The following is an 18,399-nucleotide window of genomic DNA, read 5'->3' on the forward strand; positions in this document are numbered from 1 at the left end:
AATTAATTAAAGTGAATGCTCGCAAAACAAGTAGCACCAAAGATCCGCGCGTTAGGTTAGGGCTCTTTAATTTGTATCTTAAAATTGTTTGCTTGTAATAGTGCCTTTAAATAATTAATCACTTTTTGTTCTGTTTCAGCTATTGAAAAAGGAGTTTGAATCGGAAAAGGTGATCCTTGGTGCTCTTCAAAGAAAAATCGTAATAATATCGGCAGATATAGATCCAGATGAGGAAAAAGAATTATCCACTGGCTACAAAAAAGTAAACGAGTCTTACTACGGTCTATGTGAGCTTGCTGATATTGAAGAAAAAAATCTTGGTGATGAGATTGAAAAGAGATGTTCCTTTGAAGAAAACCGACGCAATGTTGCCCGTGAGCTTGAAATGCATCTTGATACGTGTAGAGATTTTGCTCTATTGCCTCTTAGCCCTGACATGGCTCTTAGATGTGTTGAAAAATTCAAGGTATGATTAATTATTTCTGTTAACTTGATTTTTGGGGAAATTTATGGACAGACCAAAGTAATAGAATAGACCTATATAGCAAAGTTTGACGTTTAGAGGGGAGAAATTCTGTCGGATTCAAATCAAAATTATTGAGGACGCTCAATACCAAAAATTTCATTGCATAAGTCTCTGTATCGGCTGGTAAACTCAAAGACAAAGGGTCCATTAGGAGATTTTCTCAGCACCACAGGACACAGGAAGGTTTTTAGGCAGTTTTGGTGTAAATTGACAGGGGATCTTAGATGAGTCAACAGTTCAAAAAGCTAACGAGATGCTAGTTTAAAACAAAGGAAACCTATAATCTCTTACTAATTGCTATGCAAAGCGATGTCTAATCAGTGTACGGAAAACATAAATAATGTGCATCCTGTATCCGCAAGGATTTCAGTCAAGGCAGTTCACACAACAGAAAGTTTCAAGAGCTGTCAAATTATTCAATGCTACCACTTTCGAGCTGATATTCAACGTTCTCCAAGCAATTATACTAGAGTATTTTTAGGAACTGTTCTTTCCTGAACTTTAAAAGAGAGTTCTGCTCGATTCAATCAAAAATAAAATTTACGTTTCCTAATGATGCAAGATTCATTAAATCTGAACATTTCCATCTCTGGCACAAAACTGGCGAAGTTAAAGGTTTTTTCTAAGATTTCTGGGACAGCAGCTGTCGGCTTTTAGTTTTATTTCGTTTATCAATTCTGAATAGTTTGGCCGCACAAACTAAACATGCTTGTAATGGATGAGATAGAGTGAATCTTTAAGGTATCGAACGACCTTAACTGCCTAAAACGCAGTTGATTCAACTTTATTTTGATTTCCCAACAGCACAAAATAATTTTCATTCTTCTCTCACTGTTAGTTCTTTTTTCTTATCCTACTAAAGAGCTGACATAATAGATTAATTTGAGACTGATGTAATAATAAAAAATCAAGTCTCTTGTGGTTTATAGAGGCGTGAATTCGCTGATAAACAATTGTTTCTTTGTGGTAAACTGCTACCTGTGAAACTGATTAAAAAACCAATCATTGTTTGAAGATTCTGCTGGTTGATATTGGGCGTTCAGTTTGAAATTTTAAACTCGTGCATCTTCAAAGAATGATGAAAAGTTTGTGTATCTTGAAAAAACATATTCATCTTTTTCAAAAAGACTACAAACGTCATGGAGAAGCTATTGACAAAAATAGAGGAAGTTCAATATTATAGATTTATAGATTATAGATTTAAATACAACGTGTTTTGTGTACACGTTGAAGTCCTGACTCTACTTAAAAAGGAGTGAAGTCCAAGCTGCCCTTAGTTCTCTCCCACTGCCATCATTATCACAAAAAAGTGGCCAGATAGAAGAACAATAATAATGCCGACCAATTTTTCTTGATGACTTCGTTAACTGTAGGGGTATTTCAGAATTCCTGAATCTAATTAAAATTCGGGATTTTGAGCTATTTATTTTCAAAATCAAAATTTTAGTGATTACCACCCCCCCCCTGATCAAATTGTTATGTTTAATTTTAATTATGTTTCTACTACTCAAAATCACCTTTCTGAAATAGAAGACTTGTATTAGTTAACTTTTTAGCAGAGCTAGCTTGTAATGTACAACGTTGCTCAAGCTAGGATTATGTGCATATTTTAAATGGGAAGTATTGAAGACAAAAAAATTAACCCCTCATGGCCCACTTTTAACAGAACGGTTGGCGGGTTTGTTTTTTTTCTAATTAGCTTGAAACTTGTGGTGCAAATACAATAGGCAAAGATACCTGAGAGACAGACTCTCAGGGTTTCTACGCCACTTCCAAGCTCCATTACTTTCCGTCTAAAAGTGACCAGATACACCTGTAAAATGGTGTGCAAGCACAGTAGACTTTCGCTGCGAGATTATGTATCTTTGGCTCTTTTTTCTCTAGGCGCTAGAAGGCTTCAAAGCTTCAAAAATATTGCATTCTCTAAGCTTTGAAAGTTTGAAATCCTTCAGCGTCAGGACTGACAGTTCAGCCTTATAACACTTCTTTGATTTGGGTACCTGTCTGCCAAATTTCAAGCGAGTATCGGATCTTGTTTCTTATACACTTTCTATGCAAGCCACTGCAGAAGTTATGATTCTTATCAAGATTTTGTTGGTAATTACTTCGGTGCAATGGAATAGTAGGCTCATTCGATTGTGAGCAGTTTCTACATCAAATTCTGAAATAAATGTCAGTTTCAAATCCTCTTGCTTGAAACAGTCCAAGTAACTCTTCAGACCCTCAACAGCTGAATGAAGTACATATGCTTTATTTACTCGTGGCATTGTCATTGTGACCAATCTTAGAAGCATGGAACCACGTCTGCTGTGAAGATCACAAATTTTGTGAGGGTTATTCTCTTTTTATCACACATGTAGACTGCTCTTAGGTATATCCAAGACAACGCATTGTAGTTTTGTTCTATCTGAAGCCGATGTTAAGATACTTATGAGGCATTATTTTTCTTTTTGTTCTTTTAAAGATTATTTTGTCTAATCTTGTCTTGAAAACATAGTTGCTAATTTAGTTAAATATAATCGGATGACTCAGCGCAAAATTTTTCAACCTCCTGCAATTATTCAGTGTTGTTCTCGTGAATAGTGTTTTTCGCGAGGTTAGACGCCTCAGGTTGCATTATTTTCACTATTTGAAGTTTTTGCTTTACCTACAGTCATTGACTCGAAAAAGAAAGCTTTTCAGAAAGTGTAAATCATCAGATATAAAAAATAAGATTATAACACTTCATGATAAGCTGTTAGTAAGGGTCACTGAAGAACTAGGACATTTCCATCAGCCGACTTGAATATTGGTTATTCGCTTATACAGTTGATAGCATATATAAGTTGTTGTTTTTTTTTCTAGTTGTGAGTCATAAATTAATTATTAATATTATTGTATTCTTCCTGAATAGAGTCTGGAGGATTCTATAAGACTCTACGAGCAAGAGGCATTGTCTCCATTCCGAGAAAAAGCTGAAGAATTGCGGAAATCCTGTACAGATGACGATGCAGCTCGTCTTCAAAGAGAAACATATGATATAGACCAGCTTTTTGACAAAGTGAAGCAAAACATTTCATCGAAAATGAAACAATTTGACAGTCAATTAAAATTGAGGGAAGAAATTGGAAACACAGTAGAAAAATGTCAATTATGGGCTGAAGAGGCTGACGTTGCTACTTCAGCTGACCTAAGAGGGACAAATAATCCTGAAGTACTGGTTGAGCAATTAGCCAAGGTAAGTGACTAAACAATCAGCGTTTACATAACTGTTGCTCCCGTTTTGTTACACTGTCGCTGAAACTTTCATTTGAGGGTGGCTCTTGGACTGTATCTCCCACTCTCCACTGGCTTGAATAACTTGAAATGAAAAGCTGGTATTCTTTTATAATGAGGAAGTGAAAACACAAAAAAAATAATTTCAAATATACTATAAATAGATTTCGGAATTCCACAAGCTTAAGAATGTTGTTGATTTCTCAAATACTGCCATAGTTGTGATGATGGAGGTCAACTGCCTTATCAAATTTTGCTGCTGTTATATGTTATATTTTGCTAATTAGCCTTTTAAACTCTAAAGACAAGCTGTAAAGAAAATGCGTTGTTTTTATTTGTGTAAAAAACTTGCCATATATCTTATGGAGACTACTCACAATGTCACACTATAAGCTTATGTTCCAAGTTTCCACAGTATTATCTTTTCCTCTTTCCTTTTGCATGTGAATTTGCAAATCAGCTTTAACTTTCGTTTTCCACAGCAAACTAAATGTATTTTTAACTTGCATGACAGATCAGCATTTTCATTTGCTGGCAAAATCTAAGTTGCAAGTTTCATTTTATGTTGAATATATATGTTAGCCTCCATTTCGTAAACTCACAAGGCTAATCCAAGTCTTGCAGCAAAAAAACGTAATATTGGTTTCATTCTTATATACTTATTTATAATAATTATACTCTTGTATTTGGCGTTTTGCCATAAAAAGACCAACATAGACAAAGAAATATATGGATAATGACGGATGATCTAAATATGGATCATCGTAATCGAGAGAAATTCATTTTATATCAAGGTTTCCTTTTTTATATCAAGGTTTCCTTTTTCCGATTGTTGAACTAGCTATAAGCAGATCTACTGATTATCAAATAACTATACCTACATCAAACTCCCGACTATTGTTGGGCACTGGGTCAACTATTTTTTATATGTTGTTCAGGTCAAATTATTTATGAATAATGTTTAGTATATTTTTTTAAATAATCATAAGTAGTCTCAAAAACACGTATTATAAGAACTTCTATTCATTTTCTTTTTTTATAGTACGATCGCTTGGAATCTGAGGCTGCAACGATATCTGGCCTAATCGATAGCATTCATCTGCAACTAGGATTTATTGATAACACACTTAGTGACCCTGATCGCATTGATATTAAGGGCCGTGTTGAAAAAGTACGTGAAAGAGTTTCCCGAGTTGCAGCAACCTGTTCAGAACGGAAGAAGAATCTCAACGATATCGTGGGTCAACAAAGAGAACTAGCCGGGAAAGTAGAAGAAAGTCTTCAGTTTTTAAATAACATTCAACATGATGTTAAGCTGCTAAACAAACCAATTGGCTCAAAACCTGAGGATGCACAAGCAGTTTTAGATAAATATCAAAATTTACTTTCAGAACTGAAGAATTATAAGACTAAACTTGAGGATTTGCAGTACAGAACTTCGGGAAACAATCAAGATCTGAAAGGACTGATCTCACAGCAAGATGATCACATTAACATGATTGAATCTCAGGTAAATTTAGCCTCATTTTCATGTTCTAATTGAGATTTTCATGGATCCAAGTTTGTTCTACAAAAATTTCACGTTTATAGCTTGAATAGCAGTTGCAAATACACAGATAAATAGACAAGCACTTTAGCTAGATAATACATTTTTGTATATTCCTTCCTTTTCTTTAATTTTATATGCCCACCCTCCTAAATGGAATCTTAGTTACGTTCCCTAATGCTGTCACACTGTATGCAAATCAATTTTATTTGATAAGATGATCACATTAACATGATTGAATCTCAGGTAAATTTAGCCTCATTTTCATGTTCTAATTGAGATTTTCATGGATCCAAGTTTGTTCTACAAAAATTTCACGTTTATAGCTTGAATAGCAGTTGCAAATACACAGATAAATAGACAAGCACTTTGGCTAGATAATACATTTTTGTATATTCCTTCCTTTTCTTTAATTTTATATGCCCACCCTCCTAAATGGAATCTTAGTTACGTTCCCTAATGCTGTCACACTGTATGCAAATCAATTTTATTTGATAATATGATAGTGACTTTAGTTATTAATTGATTTTTTTTCAGATTGCACGGCTGCGACATCTTATACTTCTACGCCAGCAATTTATGACTCTTATTGGTGAGATTCTTTCATTCATTACTAAGCACACAGAGGTAGTAAAGGACATTGAAGAAGCCAAAGTGTCGGATCAGGACAAAATTAAGCGCTATGACGATGTCATTTTCAAAATCCAGGAATGTGAATCGCTTCTTATTCAAGCTGGTGACAAAGGGGAAATGATCGCAGCAGATGGCTCAGCCGCTGATAAAAATTCAATCACAGCACAAGTTTCGTCATTAAAACAACAACTCACATCTCTTAGAAGGTTTGTTTCTTTATTTATCTTCAGTTTTATTACTGGTTTTACAGGCTATTTGTAGTTCTCATTTTTGCCATTTCGAGTGTTTATTTGCAAATGAAATTTAATGTACTTTTTTAAGTTTTTTAATACTATTGTTAAAGTACTTGATTGAATTTTAATTTCGTATTTTCTTAAGATGTTACATTAGAGCTTACACTCTTCTGTGCCTTCTGAGGCGCCTAGAGCATCGACAAGGAGTCTGCAGTCTTCGCGATATCCTGCTGCCACCAGCAATCTTTTTACTCGGTTTGTAGGAACGTGTTAAGAGAGCAAAGATCTGACTGGAAAATGTGGAGTGGGGTGCTCTTGGTACGACCCGTTCCTCTCGATCATGCAGGTTGCCACTGGAAGATCGTCCTGGGAGTTTTTAAGGCCCCCCATTCTCAAGACATGGCCTAGATATTATAATCGACGTTGACGGATGATGTTTGTATTAAGACGCTGGCTAGTCATTTTTCGGATCTCAACGTTTGAGACTCAATATTTCCAGTGCATATTCAGGATTCTTCAGAGAAAAGCGTTTTCAAAGGCCAAGATCTGACGCTCTTGCTCCCCAATAATATGCCATGATTTGGCTGCACATGTCAAATCGACAGAACATAACTACTGAAGAATCTACCTTTGACGCGAAGTGAAAATACGTTCGGTCGCCATATTCTTTTCATTCTGTTGAATGCTCAACTTGATTTTATACAGGACACTACTTCCTTCTATAAGGAGCCAGTATTTTCAATCATGCTTCCCATGTATTTAAATTTGACCACTTGTTCTAACTCCTTGTTACCGCGCTTCATCTGAAGTGGTGAGTTCGATTTCTCCATGCATTTAGTTTTGTTTGCGTGGATTTTGAGCCCAATGCATTTCGCCTTCGTTTTTATTTCATCAAGGAGTTGCTGTAGGCGTTCCTTAGAATTCTCGACGATAGTAATACCATCAGTGAAGTCAAGATCTCATAAATTTTATTTCCGCATTCGCGCTAATACCTTGAGTGGTTGTGTTTCTCAATATATAGTCAATTACTATAATGAGCAGTTACTGTGACAAGACGCAGCCTTGTTTAACTCCTTGACATTAGTTTGAAGTGTCGTGTTAGGCCTTCAGATGTATGGCCACGAGCCTCAGTTTGCAGGCACATAGTAGAGATTATTGTGATGATCTTCGATGGGGCTTTCTCTGGGGATAGAGACAAATGCTTTCTCAAAGTCGATGAATATAATGTAAAGTTTAGATTGCCATTCACAGAATTCCTCAGTGAATATTCGGAGGGTGAATATGAGGTTTGCGCAGGACCGGTTTGGTCTGAAGCCATGTTGCTCGTCTCTGAGTTTGTCATTTAGTTTTGATTGGATGCGTTTGAGAATAATGTGAAAACGTTGTTTCCGAGGCATAGAGAATAAGCTTATTCCGTGCTAATTGTTGCATATAGATACATCACCTTTTTTGAAGAGTAGAATCATCTTACTCCGTGTCCAATCCCATTTTGACCTCAAAGATGACACAGAACATTTTATCATTTCAGCTGTGATTCTATCTTCACCGGGTGCTTTACTGTTCTTCAGTTTATTGGAGGCTTCGAAGATTTCTTCGGCTATAGGTGGATCAGAACTAATGTCAAGTGAGAAAAGTGGCTCCGTCGAAATCCTAAGTTCTTCAGTTGGGGTGAACGGCTTAGAACTTTTTTGAAGTGCAGTACGTATACTTCCTTGACAGCTTCTAGGTCTGCTACTAGATTTCCAGCTTCGTCTCTTGGTGTTCCTTCAGGGTTGGAAGTCTTGCTGATAATTTCTTTCGTATTATCATATAAGGTGTGACTGTCCCATCTTTTTGAAGCTTCTTCCGCTTCAGACGTATTTCGGTCTAGGTACTAACGTTTATCAAGTCTAGCAGTTTCCTTCACCTGTTTATAAATGGTTTTGTAATGTTAGCTCCTGTAGATTGCTTGGGATGTAGAGTGAGATGTAATTTCAAGACAATTTGTCCCATTTCTTACTAAAATACAGTTAGCCCGGTCTCTACACTATTTTTGTTTCGAATATTCTATTTTCCCTAGTGCGCATAAGCTACCTGATATGCCACATTTCTTTCCTCCCTTGGGTAATCATTGTGCTTAGCTAACGTGCTTGTGTTGTCGCCCTGACAAAGGTTTCACAAACAAGGAAGACTTTGATGGAGGCAAGTGGAGGTCTTGTAGTATAACAGTCATAAACGTTGTATCAAACCCCGTCTTTAAAGGTAACAATTGATATTTGGCGGTGCTACAGCCTGTCTTACCACCCCTATTTTGGACACTCTGAAGTGATGCCAAGTGAGCAGAAAACTGGAGAGCCACATTCGTCAAAATATTAAACAGAACTTATATATTAGGCAGATTTTTCAGTCGGATGGAAAAAGGATTTCAGAGCGAAGAACTACTCCTTGTCTTCTAGTACATAAGTAATAGAATTGATTATGGTGGGTGCTCCAAGCAAGATCAGTTGAGAGCTATATTTCCAAGAGGTGAAGTTTATTGGCTCAGTTAGTGACCTCTTTTACAAAGCTGCAGTCGGGGTACCGGTGAAGGAGCTTGAATCAGAAGATAAATAACACCTTGTTTCTGTGTATCAAATCAAAAAAAAAGTTTTTTCATGGAAAGTAAAGACCAAATATAAAACTTAAACAGGAAAAACTGCGACTATGGCCACATGCGACTCTCACTACTTGTAACTGCAATTATGATTACTCGTGACAGTCACTACTGCTACTACTACCGCTACTACTGCTAGCCCTACTATTGCTACAACTACTACTACTACTACTGCTGCTACTACTACTTCTATTGCTGTTGAATTGAATCAAAAGAGTTCAAGTTCATCCTGGTTGTTAAAATAGGAATGTAAAACTAAATCATAATAAACCATGTGTATCCAGATTGTCAAAAATGTGTCTGTGCAATATACCAGAAATAAATCAGGGTATTATAACTTCAGGGTATGTTTTGGGGGTGTTAAACTAAATCAAAAGACGCTATATTTATCCAATTTGGTCTGAAGGGCATATCTGCAAAATCTCAGGAGCGGCTAAGGGTATTAAGTTAAAATAATCAGTGCTTATTGATTGAAAATTCAAATAAATCAAAATGCACAATACGCAGCCAATTTTGTCAAATGGGTGCATTTTTTATATCTCGGGAAAGATTAAGAGAATTAAGTTAAAACTTTTAGGGCATGTGCGGGGGGGGGTAGTTGATTAATATTGTTTATACTCAAGGTTGTAACTTGATAGAGGTTAGAATTCCGTTAGCCCTATAGAACTCCAAAGATAATGCAGATTCCCCGTACCCACCAATTCAAAAAATTGTAGTACAACTATTATTAAAATTTTCCAACATATAAAAAGCAAGACAAAAACTGGATTCTTATTTTGAAAAGCCTAAAAGATGTAAAATGTCTGTTCCTTAACCAATGAAAAAGACTATGTCAGTTTTAAACGAACAGAAAATAATAATAAAAGAAATCAACAAAAGCAGTCTCTGAAAGAAAAGCAATAAATCACTATCAATAATTAAATTAAACCCAAAACCAACTGAAATTACATTAAATAACTAAGTCAAACTCAAAACGAGTAGAAACTACCATGGAAAGGAGTTGAGGTAACGTCCCCTATGCTTTCTAAATACCAGAAGAAAAAAAATTTATTTTACTGAAAACCAAATATATTTTAAAAGTTTTCTTTTTTGTAACTTTATTCAATCAAAAATAATTAAGACTTTCAGGAACGAATTCCACTTTAGACCCGCACGCGCTTGACATCCTAGATCGCTAGCACTCAATGGGCATGGGGAACAAATTTTTTTCAGTCCTATTGAACCTAAAATCCTCTAATGCTTTGTCTTAAAACATTTTTTCTTCAAACATTTACTAATTAAAGGAACATATTCAGTCAGCACTTTCTGAAATATTTTTATTCTCAGCGACTAAAGTTAAAAGAGGGTTGAACAATTTCGAATTTGCCAGGTAGGCATTATTGACATTAGTTCCACTGTGGTTGCGCACGCTAAAAGTCTATGCTACTGTTTTGTTTTATTTTACGATCACTGCCATGGCTAAGAGAAAACCTAACCTGAACTGACAATTTTGTAATTAGTTGGGAATTTGTATGTGTCTTCCAATTTTGATGCCTGGTACAAATAATTCGATGCAGTGAAATTAATATCTACAACATTAGCATTAGTTGTTTGCCTATCCAAAAACAAAACATCAGCAATTATCATATTCAAAACTTCTATTATATTGACCTTAGTGGCTAAGGAAAATCGACAAAAATCAGGAACAATGACAACAGGAAAAACTACATTTGACCAAAATAAAATTAACGAAATAGGTAATTTGTTTTTAGAATTCAAGATATTCTTCCATACCTTAAAAGAAGCTTTTCAAAATATAAACTTGTGATTGCTTCAAAAGCTAAAAGTAAACTAAAACTCAAATTAAACTTGGAGTTGCTTCAATACTTACTTTAGCGATCCAATAATTGTAGGACTGTCGAAAGGAAGCGAGCTGAACACGAAACAACAATGGTAGAGCATCAACGGCTTTTCAGTGGCATTGAAAGCTCTCTTGACACATTGCATGGCATTGAAATAATACTGAAGTCTAGACCTCTCCTCCAGCTTTTGCCTGAGAGTGTGGAAGCAGAAAGGAAAGTTCACCAGGTAGACCATCTAATAAATGAATCTCATTATAATTACTATTATTATTCTCTCATTTTTTAATATTATTTTCTCATCATAATAATTATTCTCTCATTTTAACTCTCATTATCTCGCAAATCCGTCTTTTCTTGTTCTTACTTTCTGTTTATTAATAAAACAATCACAGGATTTGTGCAGAGAGTAAAGAGCGAATTTAATTCTTAAAAGAGTATAATTAGCTTATATGAAATACCGAACTTAAAACGAACAGAAATTACCGATGTTTATTTAAAATTGTGCATTCGAAAGGAATGAAGTTAAAATAAGAAAACGTTGAATAAAATTGACGATGAAGTTGATGAAGCAATAAAACCAAAACAGATTAAAACAAGGTAAATTGAGTAATTTTTTTTATTTTCCCTTGCTTTGACTAAATAAAGCTTTATTTTGGTTTTTCTTTATTTTTACATGGTAAATAAAAGTTAACCCACTGTTTTCTTCCATTATGTGTTGGAAATATCCTGTTAGAACTGACCAGATAATTTTGTTTTTGTAAAGAGGTTTTAGAGGCAAATTGCAATTTCGGGGAGATTTTTGCTTATTTTGAGACTTGGTAGCTATTTCTTATTTTGTTTACTACATCGTTGGCCTAAATAGCTGTATTTATCATCTATTACTCTATTGATCTACATTTTTATCTCTGAAAATTTATTTTTAGTAATTTGATATTATTAGCTTACTTTGTTAGCTAAAACTCCTAAGTGATGGTCCAGTGGAAGTCAAGGTGAAACTACAACTCTTTGGGACCTCTGATAACCTTTTGAAGCTCCCTCCTCAGTATGTCCTCTTAAAAATTGATGCTTCTTATATGTATTTACTGTATTTATACTGCCGTGACAAACCTGTTAAGGGGTCTGGAAACCTAGTTATTAGAAATTATGATTCTGGCTTAACGAGTCGTCCGATGATGCGGCAGTTTAAAATGACTATCATTTCGAAAAATAATTTGTATTGGAAACTATTATCATTCCCACTCACTTAATGTTTCTGTCGGATTCCTTGATTTCTGACTAGACCGTAAGAAAATGGACGTATTTATTTTCAGAAACTTGCCATTGAGGCCTTAGAAGAGATTCGTAAACTGGAAGTGATCTGTAACACAATTAGGGATGCTGCTAAAAAAGAAGAGTTGTTACCCCCAACACTCTTAGGACGTGTAAGTGAGGCTGCGGTTCTGTGTACAACATTACAGACAGATATGGAAGAAAGGGGAAACTACCTTGATAATCAATACGAAGCTAGACTTAAATATGAAAGCTGCCTGTGTCTGCTTTCGACATGGTTGGATTCAGTGAAGTATAGAACTTCAGATTCAGGGGATGGAATTGACTTTTTGAACGTTGAGAATGAGCTAAAAGAGATTAAGGTAAGTTGATATGAAAATGGTACGTTTTTTCCTTTTTAATTAATATACCCTTTCAAAAAGCTTCTATTTTCAGTGTTTAGCGCAGATACTGAGTATTGTGCTCACTTTGGCTCCTACTTTAATGCTTTCGATGATGTTTTGATTTAAGTCCATTATGAATTATTGTTTTAAAATTCAAGGGTATATTTCTTCAATGAATCATTTGTACTGAAGATGTTTTAATAGACTGTGTTTAGGAATTGGTGCCCTTTTTAGTAATTCTGAGTATTCTCAGGTGCCATTCTCACTGATTTAATGAAAAGAAAACCACCTTTTAAAGTAACATCAATTGTCTTTTTAAATGCCCTGCAAAAATTAGAGGAACTTATATTTAAATTTGGCTTTTTATGTGTATTAAATTAGATTCCCGTGGAATAACTGTTGTTGTTAATAAGTATCCATCTTTTATTAGTTGATCTTGTTACTGTTTGCCCATGTTTAACCATCAAATTACCAATTTTTTCATGGTTGCACTCAGATTTGAAATTTAAGGAAAAGAGGTGAAAGGATTTTTTTAAGGGGAAGAAAGTAGAAACCGAAAATAATTTTTCTTTGTCCAAAATATATTTGAGATCCAGCTTCCTGTAGTAGCGCTGGAGCAGGGGTCTATAGCGCTGGAGCAGGGGTCTATTGGAAAAGTGCTGGTATCCGTGTCCCCGCCATTCAGTAGTTAAAAGGTTCACGAAATATTAACTAAAAATGGGAAAATGTCCCCATAAGTCAATATAAATATAGAAACTGTTTAATTCCTAAAGAATATCTGTGGAAATGTTTGTCCTCCACCCTTTGGAAAAGAATTAAAATGAACTCTCAGCAATTGACCAGCATCATGGGGAATGGGGGTTGCCTGTCTCCTTCCCTTTTGTCAAACGTTCGATTAAAGTTTTGGAATGTAGTTATTTTTCTATGAAAATGGTGGTTTTCATCATTTGATACAGTCGTCCGGTTATTTTTTCCGGTAAAATAGCGAGCTTCGTTTTACTGGAGTGGCAACCGTGACCCTGTTAGGATTTCTACAAGGTTTTTTCCTGTGTGCGATATATATCTATAAATAGCAAAACAGTAATATTCATTTTTAGCAATTAAAAGTCTTTGAAATCATCATAAAAGGCTTTAAAGCTTTTCAAACATTGATCGTTGAATCGAATGGAGGTTCAAAGTTCAATTTCAAAAATCTCGTAAGAATCTTTATAATAAATATCACATTCATTTTCAAATCGTTTCTATAATTTTAGACTGTAAGTTCTCAAACATCTATTTTAAAAAAAAAGTCGACCATAGAATTGCATATTATAAAAAAATTTTCAATTTTTTTTTTTTTTTTTTTTTTTTACAAAGAACAAAGAGATAAGATCAAGAGCTTATTACTTAAAAATAGCACTAGAATTTTTTTTTCAATGGAATGAGCCGGCTCGTGATTCTCCAGGACTATTTTCAATTCTATCACAGAAAACACAAAAAAAAGCAAATAAAAAAGAATCCTTGATCTAGCTTTTTGAAAATTTTTGTAAATGGGAGCTTGAAAACCCTACGATAGAGTTCTCTGGTGCTTAAATATATATTTAAATTGTTTAGATAGTATGCGTATGTTTTAAAACATTATATAAATTGGAAAACACAAATGTTACCATTTAAAATATCTAGGAACAAAGCTCCTGGTAGGACTTGCCCCTCTCTCCAGCTTCCAAGAATTCTCCTGGTAAAGATCACGATTCCCCGCCTCGCCTTTTCCACCTCTGTGCCGGTAGGCACGTGAATTTAATATTTAATGCTACATGGAAACACATCATTGTAATGAAAGGGGTAATATCGCCTCCCCTCTCCCTTTTCAGTGCTAATAATCAAGGCGTAAACTAAAAGTATTCCCAGGAATCAAGAAGGATAAGATATCAGTTTCTACCCCCCTCCTTCTGTTGGAAGAAGCTTGAAGCTTTTGTTGAAAACTTCTTCCTTTTTATGCTTCGTGTTTTTTTGCCTTTTTGGGGGTATTTCCGAGCTATGGCTTTTGGGAAAAATTTGAGTGTACTTAATTTTCTGAACTATATCTCTTTTTATTAAATAAATGATATGAATTGAGTTTTCTGTAATAAAGTTTCATGTATAACTCGAGTAATTTGCTTTATCTCTCCAAAAATTACAGCTGCTGTAGTTTCCATAACTGAGCTGTCATGGTTATAAGGTTTCTGCTGAAATTCCAAAAATTACGACAGTGACGGATTATGCAACTTGAATGGGGCTGTTCTATTATAGCCACTGGGTGTGCTATTGGGCTTAGGCCCTCCCTTAACATTGCAAAATTGTATAAAAGTGGGTATTCTTTAAATGGATAATATATTAAAAATTACCCTTTCCTGGTCTAGTACTTCCGGTTATGAGCCCTTCATAAGCCAAAATGATTAACCGCTTATTTTTTTTTTTTTTTTTTATAATATCGATTGAATACTATATAGTGTTTCTGAGTGGCGGTTTTTAGTGACGGTAAATTATTTTTGATAAAACCTAATTTGAAAAGATGTATACTAAAATGAATAGGCCCTTTCCCAATTCCATATTGTGCTTTACAGTAAAATAACCACCGGTAGCGAATGTCTCTTCTTTTTTATTTTCTTCCACTGACTGTTTCCTAGACTTGATGAATTTGGCATTTGAATGGTTGATAATTGATGGTAGTCTCCTATTCTGTAAAAAAAAAGCAGAAATTTCAAGAAATGGCAGGCAAACAAGTAAATCAGAATCAATTTCAGGATAATAAGTAAGTAGGTATCTAGAAGCACTTACCTGATTATGCTGAAATATCATATGATTAAGAGCCGTACTTTTAGTTGTGTTCTATACCTTGCATGATGTTTTATATATGTTGTTTTTGTATCGGGTTAAATATGTTTAATTCTACTTTTAGTTTTTTCGGTAGTTTTAATCTCGCTTATGTGGATGTTGCCCGGGTTAATGTTCTTAGTAAGAGTACAGAAAAAAAGAGTTGTTGTGCTCTATAAAGAAAATAAAAATAAGTCCGTTTTTGTTGGATACTAAGTGTAGAAATATGAATGGACCCTTTCTCCCACTCAAGGGTCTCCTAAGACTGGTTATGCAATATATTTCCTAAATTGTTTTGTAACTTTTTGAATCAGTTTGATATTTTTTTAAATACCGGCCGGCAAGAGTTACAGAACATCCCCTTTGGTGACTGCATTAACTATTTAACGAATTTAAAATATAAAATTGCAGTTGTTTTTTGAATATCTGTGCAAATTTTATTCTAAGCGAAAAATTTTTCTAGACGTGATTTTACTTCCCCCACTCGAGTAAGAGAGAAAGAGACGAAACTATTAAGTAATAAAAGCTTCTATTTTTGTAGGACTGTTTCACCCGTGAACATGAAATTGAAGAGGGTATTGTTAATGCACAAAAGACCTACGAAACAATTCTTCCCAGTTTAAATGAATCTCTTCAGACCACTTTCCAAGATCAGCACGAAGAATTGCTTAAGGATGCTCGTTTGTCATTAGTTTCCATTAGATCAACATTATCTCAACTTGAGAAGAATTCTGCCCAGTGGAATGGCTTAAAAGAGCTTATTAGAAAATTTAAGATAACTACAGAGGCTAGTTTGGACGCATTTAAAGAAGAAAGTCCCACCAATCCATCAGCGATGCGAGCATTGTCTGCCAAACTAAAGGCTGTATTTGATAATCTCAAGGCAAGTGTAACTACTTTTGAAAGTCTAAGGGCTTCTGTAATGGAAAGACTATATACTTACTTACTTATTAATTGTCGCGGGACGAGATGCGAACGACTCACCTGGCATCAATAAGACTTAGTATGGCCTACCCTCTCTACGGTTTTCCTACGGCTATATCGTAATTTTCGAATTGCTGCTCTTTTCGAGCTGTTAAACTTTGATTCTCGAACATTGAGAAATGTTTATCATGATGAACAACTATGGGGAAACCGTACATAAATCTGAAACCATTACCTCTCAGCTATTCAAGAATAACTTTTTTATTTCTAAGAATGATTTTGGATTTCCCGTTAAAGTTTAAATTAGAGGCTATGCATCTATTTCCAGACTTTTAAATTTTATCTTTTAGTGATTAGAACCAAATATATCAACTACTATTAAGTTTCAGTAATTCCAGGAAGTTTCAGGTAACCATATTTTCTGAAATTGGCAATAAAATTTGCAATTTATTCACTCTAAAAATGACCCAAATTGGATAGTATCAAAATGCCTACTTTGTCTGAATAGCTTACAAATGCTCATAAGAGTGCACGTAAAAATATTGAGCTACGAAAGGAATTTAGTTAAAAAAAAAGTTTAGCAACTTAAAAAAAAAATATTTTAATTGTATTTACGCACTAATGCAAGGGTTTACTGAGTCAGAGAAGGTTGTACATTATCTCAAAGAAAATGATTGTAGTTATTTTGGTAAGAGAAAAAGATTTTCGGATTTTTTTTTACAACAATGTTTGAAAAGTTTATTAAAGAATGCTAACGTTGTGCGCTTTTCCAGAAATTCATGCATTTATAATGATGAATGATTCTTAATGGCTACTGATTTATGAAATTTAATGCTGAATGGACCTTAAAATACGCCACAAAAAATCTATTGTGCTATGAAAGGAAAACATGGAATTAGGGGGGCGTTCTATTATAAAAAAATTAAACCTCAACTATTCTACAAAAAACATATTTAACAGAAACTCCGACTTTAAAACAAATCTAACAACATTTTAACTTCAGCTTGACAAGCTACTTCAGGATCCCATTTTCTGTGCATATGTAAAAAAAAAAATCGTATCTCAATCACAATTTTTAGTAAAAAAAACTCAAATAAATTGTCAAGGAAACCCAGTGTGGGGTACAGAAAACTTCTAGTTTCAAAAATAAAAACCATGATAAAATATCTACATTTTGACGAAAATGAAATGTCAAAGCACAAAATTCATTTCGACATTTTTGAAGTATTTGAAATAGTTTGAAAACTTAAAGTTATGTAAAAAAAAATAAATCGTATATCGATCACAATTTTTAGTAAAAAAATAAAACTCAAATGAATTGTCAAAGAAACACAGTGTGGAGTATGGAAAACTCCTAGTTACAAAAATAAAAACCATGATAAAATATCTACATTATGACGAGGATGAAATGTCAAAACACAAAATTCATTTCGACATTTTTGAAGTATTTGAAATAGTTTGAAAACTTAAAAATAATCACTACAGCACACCTAACCTCCCCACTTTTTTTTACAGGACTCTGAATTCACTCTGAACGATATAATTTCCAAAATCAAAGTTATTGAACAATTTGGTGATTTCACTAGTCGCCAGTACTTTGAGAAGACCAAATCTGATCTGGAAACTGAATGGATGACTATTAAAGATAACCTAAGCCGAAAAATTGAGGATTTCTTAGCACTCGCTGAACAATGGGACGTTCTTATTGAAAAAAGCAAAGCATTGTCTAAGAAATATGCCATGCTAGAAGAAAAATCCCATAATTTGGAACCATCATCAAGGTCACGATTACAACTAATGGAGGCAGTTAATAACGTTAAGGTAATATAGTAATAGGAATACTTTTCCTGATCTCTACTAAAAATGTGTTGTTTTGACTAATTTCAAAGCTTCAGAAAGCTGTAATCAATTAAAAGACAATATTTTTGGTAAATCTTAAATAAAAAAAAGCTACTTATAAAATAGTAGTGTTCAAAAATATGGATATACTATTACAATCTCTATTAATAAGGTAGAATAGCTACATATCCTTTTCCATAACAGCAATTCATCGCATGGCCTTCATATTTATTCAACTCTCTTGTTCTCGTTTTCACCCCCCTAGGAAGAGTTGAATAGCCTTGGTCGTAACATTATCGCCATCTCTACCTTCAAAACCTTACACTGAAATAATTATCGAATTCCCAGGAGTAGGGAGAGAAGAAAAGACAAATTTTGGAAAATGTGTTGCTAGTAATGAAAAATGTATAAGCTCTGCACTTCCATTTTATATAAAAATCATTTTTGATTTTTTTTTTTTTTCGGTCTTACCAATCACCTTTTTTG

General features: G+C 34.3%; 1 protein-coding gene across 1 annotated transcript in view; it reads left to right on the forward strand.

Moving 5' to 3' along the window:
* LOC148956437 (uncharacterized) overlaps positions 1–18,399 on the forward strand; it is a 570,204-nt gene that overhangs the window by 268,174 nt on the left and 283,631 nt on the right. Inside the window, 8 exon segments of the mRNA XM_089090886.1 lie at positions 140–466; positions 3,420–3,743; positions 4,824–5,291; positions 5,865–6,166; positions 10,718–10,892; positions 11,977–12,297; positions 15,692–16,033; positions 17,590–17,895. Of these exon segments, the coding sequence (XP_088947012.1) occupies positions 140–466; positions 3,420–3,743; positions 4,824–5,291; positions 5,865–6,166; positions 10,718–10,892; positions 11,977–12,297; positions 15,692–16,033; positions 17,590–17,895 (2,565 nt within the window).

This window comes from Artemia sp. Qi Xiang Cuo, chromosome 1 (genome assembly GCF_049724085.1).
Source record: "Artemia sp. Qi Xiang Cuo chromosome 1, ASM4972408v1, whole genome shotgun sequence".
Classification (NCBI taxonomy): domain Eukaryota; kingdom Metazoa; phylum Arthropoda; class Branchiopoda; order Anostraca; family Artemiidae; genus Artemia; species Artemia sp. Qi Xiang Cuo.